This window comes from Phocoena sinus, chromosome 20, assembly GCF_008692025.1.
Source record: "Phocoena sinus isolate mPhoSin1 chromosome 20, mPhoSin1.pri, whole genome shotgun sequence".
Taxonomy (NCBI): Eukaryota; Metazoa; Chordata; class Mammalia; order Artiodactyla; family Phocoenidae; genus Phocoena; species Phocoena sinus.
This window is the reverse complement of record NC_045782.1, coordinates 1,357,519-1,369,798: the sequence shown is the minus strand read 5'-3', so window position 1 is coordinate 1,369,798 and position 12,280 is coordinate 1,357,519. Positions and strand designations below refer to the sequence as shown.

Genomic DNA, 12,280 nt, shown 5'->3' with positions numbered 1-12,280 from the left:
CTAGACCGAGCTCCTGGTCTCCTTGGGCCGGCGGGCTCGCCCTGCAGCCGAGGGTCCTCACCCTGGACCAGCAGAGGGGGGCAGTCCTCTCAGAGGCCCCTGGTTCACCCGGCCCCTTGCCGCATGACCTTGGGCCTCACATTCTTCATTTGTACAATGGGGACCGGGCACTTGTCTTAATTAAGGCAGGAACAGTCATGAGAATGCTCAGTGCGGGGGCAGGACTGCGCCCCATTGGGACCATTTCCCACGTCCAGGCAGGCCCAGCCGGTGGGCCGCACCAGCCTTCTTCGTGAGGCCCGCAGGCTCACGCCCTTCCCAGATTAAATGCCACGTGGGGCGGTGGTGGGAAGACAGTCTCTCTCGTATCACAGGACCCCGGCCACGGTGCCCAAGTTAGCCACTCCGCCTCTCTGACCTTCCGTCCTGTCCTCCTCAGTGCCACGTGATGCCAACACCTGCCCCAAAGTTGCGGCGAGACTGACATGGAAAAAAAGCGTGGTGTCTGGCACGGATTCGGTTCTCTTCCCTCTGTCCCCATCCATGGCCCCTCCGGGAGTAGTCTGGCTGGAGAAGTGGTGAGCCCCCCATCCTGGAGGGTTCAAGCAGGGGCTCGGGAGAATGCAGCAGAGAGCCCATGGGGCTCCAGTGAGCCAGGAGCCTCTGCCCTGCCGGCTGGCTCTGTGACCTCAGGCAAGTCCTCTCCAGGTCGGTCCCTGGGGGTTTAGGGTGCTCCATGACCCCACAGCGTCTGTTGCTCTCGGATCCTGGAGAAGCTGAGCTTTTAAACATCTTCGAATTTGTGAATCTACGATTTTCCAGTTTGAAAATCCTTGGCTCCTGCCATCCTCTGAGACTGTGGGCTGGGCTGGATCCTGCGCCCGGAAGCTTGGAGGACTCCGAGGCCCCGGGGCGGGGGGGGGGGGGGGGGGGGGGGGGGAGGGCTGGCAGGAAGAGGGAGGGGCTTCTCCTCTTGTCTCATCCGCTGGGCACAGCCCTGGTCAGCTGACCCCATGCTCCGCAGCCTCTGGTCTCTGCAGCATTCCTGAGCTGTGGTGAGGAGGCTGAGGTATCTGGGGAAGGCCAGAGACTCGCCACTGGGCTGGGTGGGACTCGCTTGCGCTTCTTGACCCCTTTCCCGCTGCAGCTCCTTTAATTGGCCTTAATGGGGCTCCTGTCTCAGTGCAGAGGGAAGGTGCCAGAGCTGATAACCGTCAGAGGGGTGGGACTACAGGTCTTCCAATCTAACTCCCCCGTGACTGAGGAGAAGGGAGGTGCTTTGCCACAGACCCCACCCGCCCGTAAGGTGGGGCAGAGCCCCGGGCACTGACTCTCCAGGCAGTGCTGATGGCCAGGGCTTAGTTTCAAGAACCAGGATGGCCTCTGGGAGGTAGTGGGTGGAGTCACAGCTAGAACTCCCTCCAAGACAGGAGCCCAGGAACAGGAAGCCTCTGCCACCAGCGGATTGTGTGGCTCTGGGACGGTGACTGCCCCCCCCACCCCGGGAAAAGGGACAGCTGTACCAGCATTAGCAAGCTGGTCCTGGCTTGGGTCGGCATTGTTACCATGTACACAGACTCCCTCCCCATCTACCCAGGAGGCTGGGGCTCCCAGGAGGCCTCCCCAGGCCATTCAGGTCCTGCTAGCACCAGGGTGGGGTGGGGAGTGGGGCCATGTCTCAGTGTGGGAAACTGAGGCACAGCAGCCAGGTCTGCCCAGCCCTGCTGCTGGAGGAGGGGGCTGGGGGCAGGAGGGGTGCTCTCCCTGTCTCCGCTCCACACCCCAGTGAGCGAGGGGCAGCCTGAGCCTCGCTGCACCCTGGGGGCACGTGCAGCCCCTGGGGCCTCAGCCCCTCTGTCTGTGCAGGGGTGGTGACAACTCCAGTGCAGGTCGGCCTGTGTAAATTCTCTCAGCGTTTGTGTCCCTGAGGAAGTCCTTATTTTCGCCTTTGGTTCTGAAAGCTGTTTTCACTGGGTAGGGAATTCTGGGTTAATCGTTTCTCCGTTTAGTCTGCTTATCTTTGTTCCTCACCATTCGATGATCTTTTCCCTTCCGGCTGCTTTTAAGATTTTCTCTTTGTCACTGATTTTAAGCGATGTGATTATGATGTGCCGTGGTCTGTTTCTTCACATCTCCTCTGCTTGGAATTCATCGAACGTCCTGGGCTTGGGGATGAATAGTTTCCATCAAATGTGGAAACGTTATGGCCATTTTCTTCAAATGCTTTCCTGTCCCCTCTCCCCCACCCTCTGCTTCGGGACCTCCTGAGACTCCAGTTACACATACTCTAGACCTGTGAAGTTGACCCAGGTTCACTGATGCTCTGGTCTCGGTTGTTCAGTCTCTTTTTCTCTGTGTTCTACTGATGGGTCTTCCGGTTCACTAATCCTTTCTTCTGTAGCGTCTAATCTGCTATTAATCCCACCCAATGTATTTGTCATCTTAAATGCTGAATTGTTTCACTTCTTGAGTTTCAATTTGGTGTTTGTTTTAAAAAACCTTCCATGTCTCTAAGTAACTTTTTGAACATACAGAATTCGGTTACAACTGTTTGCCCATCTTTGTCTGCCAGTTCTAACATCTGTATCCATTCTGGGTCCACTTGGGTAGACTTTTTTCCTCATGTGGATCATTGTTTTCCTGTTTCTTTGTGTGTCTGGTAATTTTTGATTGGATACCAGACGTGATGAAAATTTTATGTTGTGGGAGTTTTGTTTTTTCCTTTAAACATTTTGGAGCTTTGTTCTGGGATGCAGTTCTTGGAAACAATGTAACACTTTTGAGGCTTGCTGTTAAGCTTTTTGTGTGTGTGTGTGGTACGTGGGCCTCTCACTGTTGGGGCCTCTCACTGTTGTGGCCTCTCCCGTTGCGGAGCACAGGCTCCGGACGCGCAGGCTCAGCGGCCATGGCTCACGGGGCCCAGCCGCTCTGTGGCACGTGGGATCTTCCCGGACCGGGGCACGAACCCGTGTCCCCTGCATCGGCAGGCGGACTCTCAATGACTGCGCCACCAGGGAAGCCCTGTTAAGCTTTATTACGTGGAACCAAAGCATATTTGGTCCAGGGAAGGTGTTGGCAAACTATGGACCAAATCTAGCCTATGCCTGCTTTTGTAAATAATGGAACGGAGATGTATACATTTGCTTATTAGCTGTCTGTGGCTGTTTTCAGAGTTGAGAGGTGTGTCAGAGCCATGTGGCCTGCAAAGCCTGAGACATTTGCTATATGGCCTTTATAGAAAAAGCTCACTGGCCCCTGGTCCAGGGCCTGTTTGCCCACCATGTAGGTCGTATCCTTCTGAGAATCCTCCTGTGTGCCCTGAGTGTTAGAGGGGCCTGCGCTCTGGCTGTGGGGACGTAAATGACTCCTGGTCCTGTGTGAGCACCGGCCGTTGCTCCTTTCCAGTGGGCCTGTCCCAGCCTCGGTGGCATCTTCCTGTTTGTGTGCTCCTCGGTCTCCAGCTGAAGCCTCAAGAGGCAGCTCCCTGCAGGTCTCTGGCCTTTGCTCTGTGCAGCCCTTTCCTCTCCTCTGTCCTGAAAATTCTGGCTGCCAGGCTCTGAGCAGACTTCGTCTCCTCAACTCAGGGAGCCCACTGGACTCGGCCATGGCCTGGAGGTGGCTGGGGCGGTCCTACAGCTGACCTTGCTCGTCTCCCTTCTGCCAGGGGTCATTGCACTTGCTGTGCTGCCTGTTGGCCGTGGCTTCATAGACTCTGCCTGGTGTTTATTGCTAAGGCAGGTGGGTAAGTGTAGGCTCCGTTATTCCGTCGTGGCTGGAAGTGGAATCCCAGGTCTTGAAGGCACTGCCCCCACCTCAGGACAGTGTGCAGCATGCCCTATGTGTTCCTGTGTGTCACTGCCCTCCAGCTGGCACAGAGGGAAGCAGGAGACGCTGAGGTGATGACCCCTGGCCTGTCCACCCCGAGGGCACTGTGGGTCAGTGAGGAGGCAGGAGAGCCACTGCTGCCGTCTGCTGAGCGCGGCTCCCGGGCCCGAGCGGCTTCCCAGGAGGACAGTCTGGAGCCCATGGTGCCACCGTCCTGTGTCCATCTGAGCCTTAGGGTCAGACAGACCCAGAGATGCGGACCCACTTCCTGCTTTTCCAGGTGGTGAAAGTGGCCCAGTGAGTGCCAGGGACTTGCCTGCTGTGCACTGTGTCTGCGGTGACCTCTGGGCGCCAGGGCGGGTGGGGTGTGTCTCTCCCCTTCTGCTGGGGAGCACCGTGAGGGGAGAGACCCCGGCCGGCTCCCTCTGGGCCTCCTGCAGGCATCTCCGTGGCCTCGGAGGGTGGGACAGGCAGGACAGGTACAGAGGGAAACTGCCCACGCCGACCTGGGTCTCAGGGCCCGGGCCTTGGGGAGACGGCATGCCACTCGGTGGGGTTGCTGCCGTTTCTCCAGAAACACAGACGTGGCACTTGCTCGTGGCAGCATTTGAGTCAGGGCTTGGAGGACGGGAAGGAGTTACTGGCTTGGAGGAGGAGAGGGAGGCACCCAGCCAGGAGGACTGCGTGTGCGGCCGCAGCGGGGTGTGGGGTGTGTAGGGAGGGCCCGTACGGTCAGAGCCCCTGTGGGGTCAGGGCCACCGGGGAGAGATGCTGCTGCATATGCTGGGCCCGTGGCCAGTGGTCTTCCAGCTGCGTGCAGACCCCCGGCCACCTCACCCCTGCGCCTCGTCCTCCAGCCCTGCTCTACCCACTGGTCCTGTGAGCATGTCTCTGCTCCAACATGGATTCTGTGGTCATGGGGAAGGGGTGCCTCTAAAGCGGCTGTAGGGGCGCCGGAAGCCTCAGGCTGAGTGTCAGCCTGGCGAGGCGGGAGCCCCAGGTTGGTGGTGCAGAGGGAGGTGGGGTGTGGTGGTCAGAACTGCCTCTCCCAGACCCCTAGACACAGCCAGGTGCTCCAGCCGGCCCAGACAGGCTGTGCGGGGCACCCGGGCAGGACACACGGACTCAGGGCTCCCTTGGCAGGGACAGCCTTGGGTATCACATCCACCTTCCTCCCCATTTCACAGATGAGGAAACTGAGACCCAGAGAGGATGCAGCTCACCCAAAGCTAGACCCCAGCCTGGACCCCAGAGCTCCAACTCTGTCCTTGCCTGGGCCCTGGGGAGGATGGGGGCACCCACTTCAGCAGCCCTCACCCCTCCACCAGCACCAGCACCAGCAGCGGGTGTTACAGGGCTTCAGGCTGTGTCTGCTGGGGCGGCAGCCACAGGTGGGGGGTTGCTGCCCCATGCGCTGGAGCACCCCAGGAAGCACCTGGGCGATGGAGGTGCTCGTGGCGGGGCATCACCATGAGTCTGTCACCTCACTGTCCATCACCTGGGGCCGGTCCCCTCCCCTCTCTGTGCCAGCATCTGCATCTCTCACGGGGTGGGGTGTCCACCATCCCAAGGAGATTTGGGGGATTCTGGAACCATCAGTGGAAGGATCGGTGGGAGGACGCAAGGAGGCCGCAGAGCAGCCCCGGCTGCACAGAGTGAGGCGGGGGTTCGGGACCCACGCGGGAGGCAGGGTGGAGAGGCCGCGGAGCTGTTGGTGGGGGGGTGGGGAAGGGAAAGGGAGGTGTGGGCGCCGCTGGAGGGTCACGTTTTGAGGGCCTGCCCATCCAGCACACCCCCAAGACACACACGGGGAGGGCTTCGGGTCTGAGGCACGTAGAGCTCGGTGCCTATGCCAGTCCCTGCCTGGGCCCCTCTGCTCTGGCGCCACCCGGCCCCGCGCTGTCGGCCCCCTCCCGGCACGGCCGCCCTCCCACAGCCCCACCACCCTGCTGCTCCGTGCGGTTAGAACCAGGAGGGTTGTCGTGGCTGTGTGGCCCCTCCTGGTTCTGTGGCTGCACCTCTGAGAGGGCTTTCACTTCAGGCATGCACAGGGACCACTGGACTCCCTCCTTCCCTCGGGAACGGGGCTGGGGGGCTGGTGCTGCGACGCCGGGCTGGAGTGCGGGACACACACCTGCCTGCCGTCCCGCCCCTGGGAAGCGGGCATATGGTCCGGGCGCTCACACGGGCGAGCCTCGGGCTGCCCGCCTCGTGCCCGCTGCGGTCTCCTGACCCACGTGGGGTGGGGACATCCCCAGATGCCAGCCTCCCCGCCGTCTTCCCCGCAGTCTTGGCCCTGGCCTTGCCCGGGGCCTCCGCGGGATACGTGTGGGCTGGCGTTGTCCTCTGGGCGGGACTAGTGTCTGTGCTCAAGCCGCGGATGTGTGAGCTGGACAGAACACAGGAGCGGGCCAGGCGGACACCCCATTTGGCAGATGGGGAAAGTGAGGGTCTAGGAGGGGCTGTGGCTTCTCCCAGGCCCAGCCATTTGGCACACTGAGTTGACAAGCACTCCCGAGGCCGCCTTAGGCCGGGCCGCGTGCCAGGCCAGGGCGGGGGCGCTGTCTTTGAGGACCTTGCGGAGTCACGGGCGAGCCGGGCCACCCAAACAGGTAATTAGACAAGGGAGTGAATCCCTCCGTGCCTCAGTTTCCTCGTCTGTAAAATGGGAGTAATAACCGGTACCTCGCGGTGTTTTTGAGGACTGGACGCGGTAGCGGTTGTCAGGCGGAAAGCTCTGCGGGCAGGGCGCAGGCCCTGGGTTCTAGTCTGGAGTCTCTGGCCCCGGGGACGGGCATGCAGGGCTCGAGGCCTCTGAGAGACCCTGTGGCACCCGTGGACAAGCCGCGGGGGCCCCCCTGGGAGCACCAAGCCCCCTCCTGCCCCAGCTCAGCTGGCACCTGTACAAGCCCTCCTCTGACCCTCAGCACCGAGCCCAATGCCTGGGACCCTGTGGGGCTCCACTGTGGGGGGCAGGCCCCGGCAGTCCCAGCCCGACAGCAGGCAGCCTGGGCTGGGCACCCTGCCTGCCTGGGCGCCGCAGGGAAGGCTCACATGGGGCGGGTCTCACTGGGGCACGTCCCCCAGCCCGGGCCCAGGGCAAGTCCCCGTCTGCCACGGTGGGCAGAGCCTGGAACCAGGCCTGCTCCCAGGAGAATTGTGTCAGCTGAGCCGTCTCCAGGCTGGCACGTGAGGCTGTGGCCTGCAGGAGGGCGGGAGTGGCTGTAGGCCTGTGAGGTCCAGACAAGAGGGTCCCTGCTGTCACCCCTCCCCCACCTCGGGGTCCCGTCACCCTCGACCGGTGGAGCCCAAGGGCGTTGTGAGCCCACCAGCTCTGATACCGTGTCTCATCTGTCCTCTCGTCCACCCCCTCAAGCAAGCTCTGGCCTTTGCACACGTCCTGGGACATGGAGCTCACTTCCTCTCGAGACCCGGCCGATTTGGGGTCAGAGAGCATACCCCCTCCCCTGGTGCTGCCGTCCACCTCCCTGCGGCCCCTGTGCCACCGCAGGCCCTGCACAGACTATACCTGCTCCCCCTGCCCTGCCTGAAACATCCCTCAGAGACTCAGACAGCGAGCTATTTTCCCCCAGGGGTCAGAGAAGATCCTGGGCCTCAGCACTGGGGAGTCCTGGCTGGTCCCACGTGAGAAAGTTGGGCCTGGAAAAGCTAGGTGTCTGCTCAGGGTCACACAGAGACCCCGTCCGTGGAGGGCAGGGCAGGGAGGAGCCCCCAGAAGTACTGGCTTTGGTGCCAGATGTGTGACCAGCGTCAGCAGGGGCCCGGGGCCCAGGGGGAGCCCAGAGGGACCTGCAGGGGCCAGCTGGGTGAGCTCACGGGAGTGTGCAGGCACGTCCCTGGCAAGCCCCAGGCCACCTGCCAGGTCACACTCCTAGCAGGGGTGGGGGTAACCCTGGCTCCCTGGCGGGCCTGGGTGGGTTCTAGCCTGACTGTCCCCAGCTTGCTTTGTGGCCCAGCGCATGACCCCTACCCGCCTCTCTGGGTTGGGCTCCTCTAGGGGGTTCTCAGACCCAGGATGGGGCCCTGGCGCCGGCTCTGGCGGGTGGGAGGGCTGGACGTCTGTTCGGGTCAGCAGCGTTGGGCCCTGGTCTGCTGTGTTCCCCTTTGCTGCCCAGTGGGACGGGGAGGGGAGGGGAGAAGCGAGACTGAGGGCCAGGGCCTGCCGGCCACGGAGCCCGCTGACTACCGCACCCCCTGTCCCTGGGCTACCTGTGCCCCTTCCCTCCTCGTGCCTTGGCTCAGGCCAGGGCCCTTGCCTACCAGGCCTGGGCATATCACCACCCGTGCTGGGCAGTGGCTGGGCTGGGCTGGGGTAGATGTACTCTGACCTCTGGGGCCCCACCCTAAGCCAATCCACAGGCTGAGGGCAGCTGTTGTGGCCCAGGTGTGGTCAGATGACAAGAAGAGCACATGTAGTGGTCTGGGGTGTATCCAAACCAGAAGGAGAGGTGGCAGCGAGGGAGCCTGTCCAGGGACCCAGGGGTGACCTCGGTGGGCGGCCCCAGCTTCTACCTTCCTCCCTGCCCTGGACACATCTGCTCCATCTCAGCATCCTGGGGTAGCGGGCGGAGGGCATGGTGCGGCCTGCCCGGCTCGGGAATGCAACCCAGGAATAGAAACAGGGCTCCTGGACAAGCCCTGAGCCCCGGCAGAGGCGAGAGCTGCCCGGGGGCTGGGGGTGGGGGCAGGCGCTCAAATCTCAGGACGCGCACCCTTCCCACTCCTCCCGCGCTCCTGCTGCAGCTTCCCCTACACATTCCTCGTCTGGGTTTTGTTTTCTACGGTCTTGTGTTACGGAAACAGCAGCCCACGAACTGTGCCTCTCTCCATTCCCTGCCGCCGGAGAGCGCAGCCTGCGCCACCCACTGGGCATCTCGTACCCTGAGCGTCCTTCCTACGCCTGCAGCTTCAGGGCCAGGAGAGCCGGCACTTCCCAGTCCCGAGGGAGCAGGGCCAGGGTGGGCACCCGAAGAGGGTGGTGGGCGCGGGAGGGCCAGGCGTCCTGGCGAGGCACCTGTCTCCCCGGCCGTGTGCCCTGACGACCCCGGTCTCCCTTCCTGCTCACAGGTGATCGCTGTGGTCATGGACATGTTCACCGATGTGGACATCTTCAAGGACCTGCTGGATGCCAGCTTCAAGAGGAAGGTGGCCGTGTACATCATTGTGGACGAGAGTAACGTCAAGTACTTCCTGCACATGTGTGAGCGGGCCCGCATGCACCTGGGGCACCTCAAGGTGAGCCGGCTCCTCACTCAGTCGGTTGACAAACACTTGGAGCACCTGCCTTCTCAGTCCGGATCTGGGAACCTAGAGTTCAGTGTCCTAGAGCCACCCACCGAGTTGTCACGCGGCCTCTGCTTCAGTATTAGGGGACAGGACACTACCTGTGACCAGGTGCTGAAGCCCACGTGAGGTGCTCCCTCACAAGTGTTTGAGAGCAGCCCGTGCCGCAGTGGTTCTGTCTTTGCTCACCTCCAGTGACAGGGTGCTCAACCCCCTGGCTCTGGCAGCAAGCCCCAGCTGGACAGCTCCAACTCCCAGGAAGTCCTTTCTTGGTTTTAAACCAAAATCTGTTTCTGTAAAATGTCCACGCACGGGCTTTAGGATCCGGCTCCAACAGAGGAAGCTCACTCGGGCTGAGTTCAGGGAGGGCTTCTTTGGTGGCTGCAGAGTTGAAATGGACTTGAGGAGTGAGCAGGGACACTGGGGACAGAGGTGGAGTTGTCAGGTTGGGCCTGGGTTCTCAGCATTGCTTTGCTGTGTGTCCTAGAGCACGTCACCTCCCCTCTCTGGACTCCAGGATCTCACTGGCCCAACAGGGGGCCTGATGACCCGTGTGACCGGGCTCTTCTGCTCAGACACCCTGGCATTTGGTGCCTTGCTTGGGAGTGGAGGGAGCCCTCCGTCCGCCCAGCCATTGCTTGCTACCTACTGTGTGCAGCTCGCGCCCGGAGCACAGATCAGTATGCGTAACGATAGCTTCCACAGCTCCCGTCCCAGGCACTTGACATGGTTAACTTAGGTACCCTCAAGGCAGCTGGTGGGAGGAGGCAGCTGTCCCACTTTACAGATCAGAGGTGTCACTTAACGTTAGTAAGCGAAGGATAAGGGGCGTGGGGGCCAGCACCGAGCCCTCGGGCTGAGCACAGGTCAGAATTCCTCGGGGCAGCGCCAGCCTGGTTAATTAACAAGGGGCTGGGCTCCCGGGCCCGTCAGTTGTCGGCGTTGTCAAGTGATGCCCAGACCAGCTGAGACCCTTCAAGTGGGTGTGAGCTCTCTGGGCTGCGAGTCTCTGGCTGTTGGGACATGTTTATGTGGCCTCTCCGGTGGGTTGACCCCCAGCCCCGTACTCGCCCGCTGTGCTGCCCTGCCTGCCGTGTAACTAGCACCGAGAGCCAGCTCCCGGGGCAGACGGCTCAGGCCGGGAGGCCCGGAGTGTGGAAGAGGCGTCTTTTCAGAGGTGACTGCAGGGGCCTCCGCCGTGCAGGCAGCAGATCACAGAAACTCAGGGCTCTCCATCCAGCCCTCTGCCGTGCTCAGGAAGAGGCTGACGGGCCCACTCCCCCTGAGCCCCTGCCCCACGCCCGGTGGGGACCCTGCACACCTCGCGTCCCTCTGCCCGCAGGCATCCCCCCACATGCGGATGAAGAGGCAGGGAGGGGGCTTGTCTGTGCTGAGAGGGGATCCAAACCCTGCGTGGCCGCTCCAGAAGCCTCTTCTTAGTGGGGAAACCCTAGATGCCAGGCTCCTGGGAGGGTCTGGAGCTCCCGGGAAGGGGGGCAAGAGGGGCAGGCCGTCCAGACCAGGTTTCCACAGGACACCCAGGAAAACCGAGGCCTGAGGGAGCCTGTGCCTTGCCCAGAGGCATTCCACCAAGTCGGGGCTGAACCTAAAAGCCAGTGATGGGAAGCTGGCACAGACGGGGCCACACAACCTTGGTGCCCAGTGCCCCTGGCTGAGGCCGCATCTAACAGCAGGGCCACCCCAGTGCTGCCCGCACAGGCTTCCTGGCTGCCAGCCCCCTGACGCCGGGCCTACCTCTCTGAGCCTCCAGGGCTTTGTGACCACAAGGACGCCTCACCAGGTTGTTTGAGGGTGAAAGCAGAGGAGACAGTGGCTGTAAAAGCGCTCTGAGCTAAGGAGAGGCGCACGGTTGCGGCAATAACAAGAGTTATAAACCCCGGGCCCTGGGCGGAGGGCGGAGGGCTTGAGCTGAGGCTACAGCTCGGGGCATGGCTCAGCCTGCCCTTCTCGCCACCTCCCTGCTCTGGGGAAGATGGCAGGTCCACAGGGTGACGTGCCCAGGAGCCGGATGCTGTGGGACGGCCAGGCGTCTTCATGGGAAGCAATGTGTGACCCTGGCCACCTCATTCTCGCCTCCGAGCCCGCCCACTCCCAGCCTGGGCAGGTGGCCAGAGGCTCCTGTGGGCCCAGTCCTGGCCAAGTGTCACCTTGTCTAGAGCCTGCCTCCCTGCCTGCAGGCAGGCTGGGCCCAGACCTGTCTCGGGAGCACTTCCTTTACTGGTAATCCCTGGCCCTGCCCTCGGCGTCCGCTGCCCCTGCCCAGCTCTGCAGCGACCTGCCTTCAGGTCATGTGGGCCCAGGGTGTAGGTTGTGCCTGGTGGGGTCATACTTGTGACCAAGGGGGTGCTGGGCGCTAGGAGCCAGGCCTCGGCCCCAGCTCGGCCCCTGCACCGTAACCTTAGGCAGAGACACTGAGGTTCTGGGCCTCAGCCTTCTTGTCTGAAAAATGGGAATATCGTCATTTATTTGGCAGGGCTGCTGTGAAGAGTCAAGGAGGCTACGTGGGGGCAGGGCACTCGGTCACGAACTCCCTTCCTATCTGCAGGTGGGGCAGCTGCGGCCCCTCCCGTGAACCCCCAGCTCTGGTCTGAGTGCCAGGGGTCTTCCCTTCCCTCTCTGAGCAATGGTCTGGCTGGGGACCCCCCCCCCCAGTCTCCCCCTCCGGGCAGCTCCCCAGCCTGAACCCCTGAGCTCACACAACACATTCTGGAAATAGCCGCAGTATCGCTTGGGTCGACTCCCAGTTTCCAGGTGAGGCGGGAGGACAGAACCTCCCTGACGCGAGGTTCCCAGCTGTCCCGAGCGTCCCCACCCGCCGGCTCAGCTGGGCCCCGACTCCCCCAGGCAGGGAACGTGGGAACAAGTGCCCATACTACACGCGGGAACGGGCCTTGAGAAGACGACCCAACCCTCTCATCGCAGGGCCCGGGGCAGGCCACACCTGGGGGTGACACTGGGTGCCGAGGGATGCCCATGGCCGGTGGGAGGCAGGCCTCGAGGCTCACAGCGTAGCACGGGACCGGAGCTGTGAGATGCCTGGCTGATCCGAAAAGCTAGTCTGCTTTGTGTAGCTGAACTGGAAAAACCAGCAGCCACTTGGGCGAAGGCTGGACCCATTTCTGATGAACAA

General features: G+C 62.3%; 2 protein-coding genes across 3 annotated transcripts in view; one reads left to right on the top strand and one right to left on the bottom strand.

Moving 5' to 3' along the window:
* Window positions 1-12,280, bottom strand: part of SLC5A10 (solute carrier family 5 member 10) — a 54,593-nt gene that overhangs the window by 20,466 nt on the left and 21,847 nt on the right. The gene's annotated exons all lie outside the window — the stretch shown is intronic.
* FAM83G (family with sequence similarity 83 member G) overlaps window positions 1-12,280 on the top strand; it is a 31,651-nt gene that overhangs the window by 7,268 nt on the left and 12,103 nt on the right. Inside the window, exon 2 of the mRNA XM_032617299.1 lies at window positions 8,914-9,081. Coding sequence (XP_032473190.1) covers window positions 8,914-9,081 — 168 coding nt within the window. The remainder of the gene's footprint in view (window positions 1-8,913; window positions 9,082-12,280) is intronic.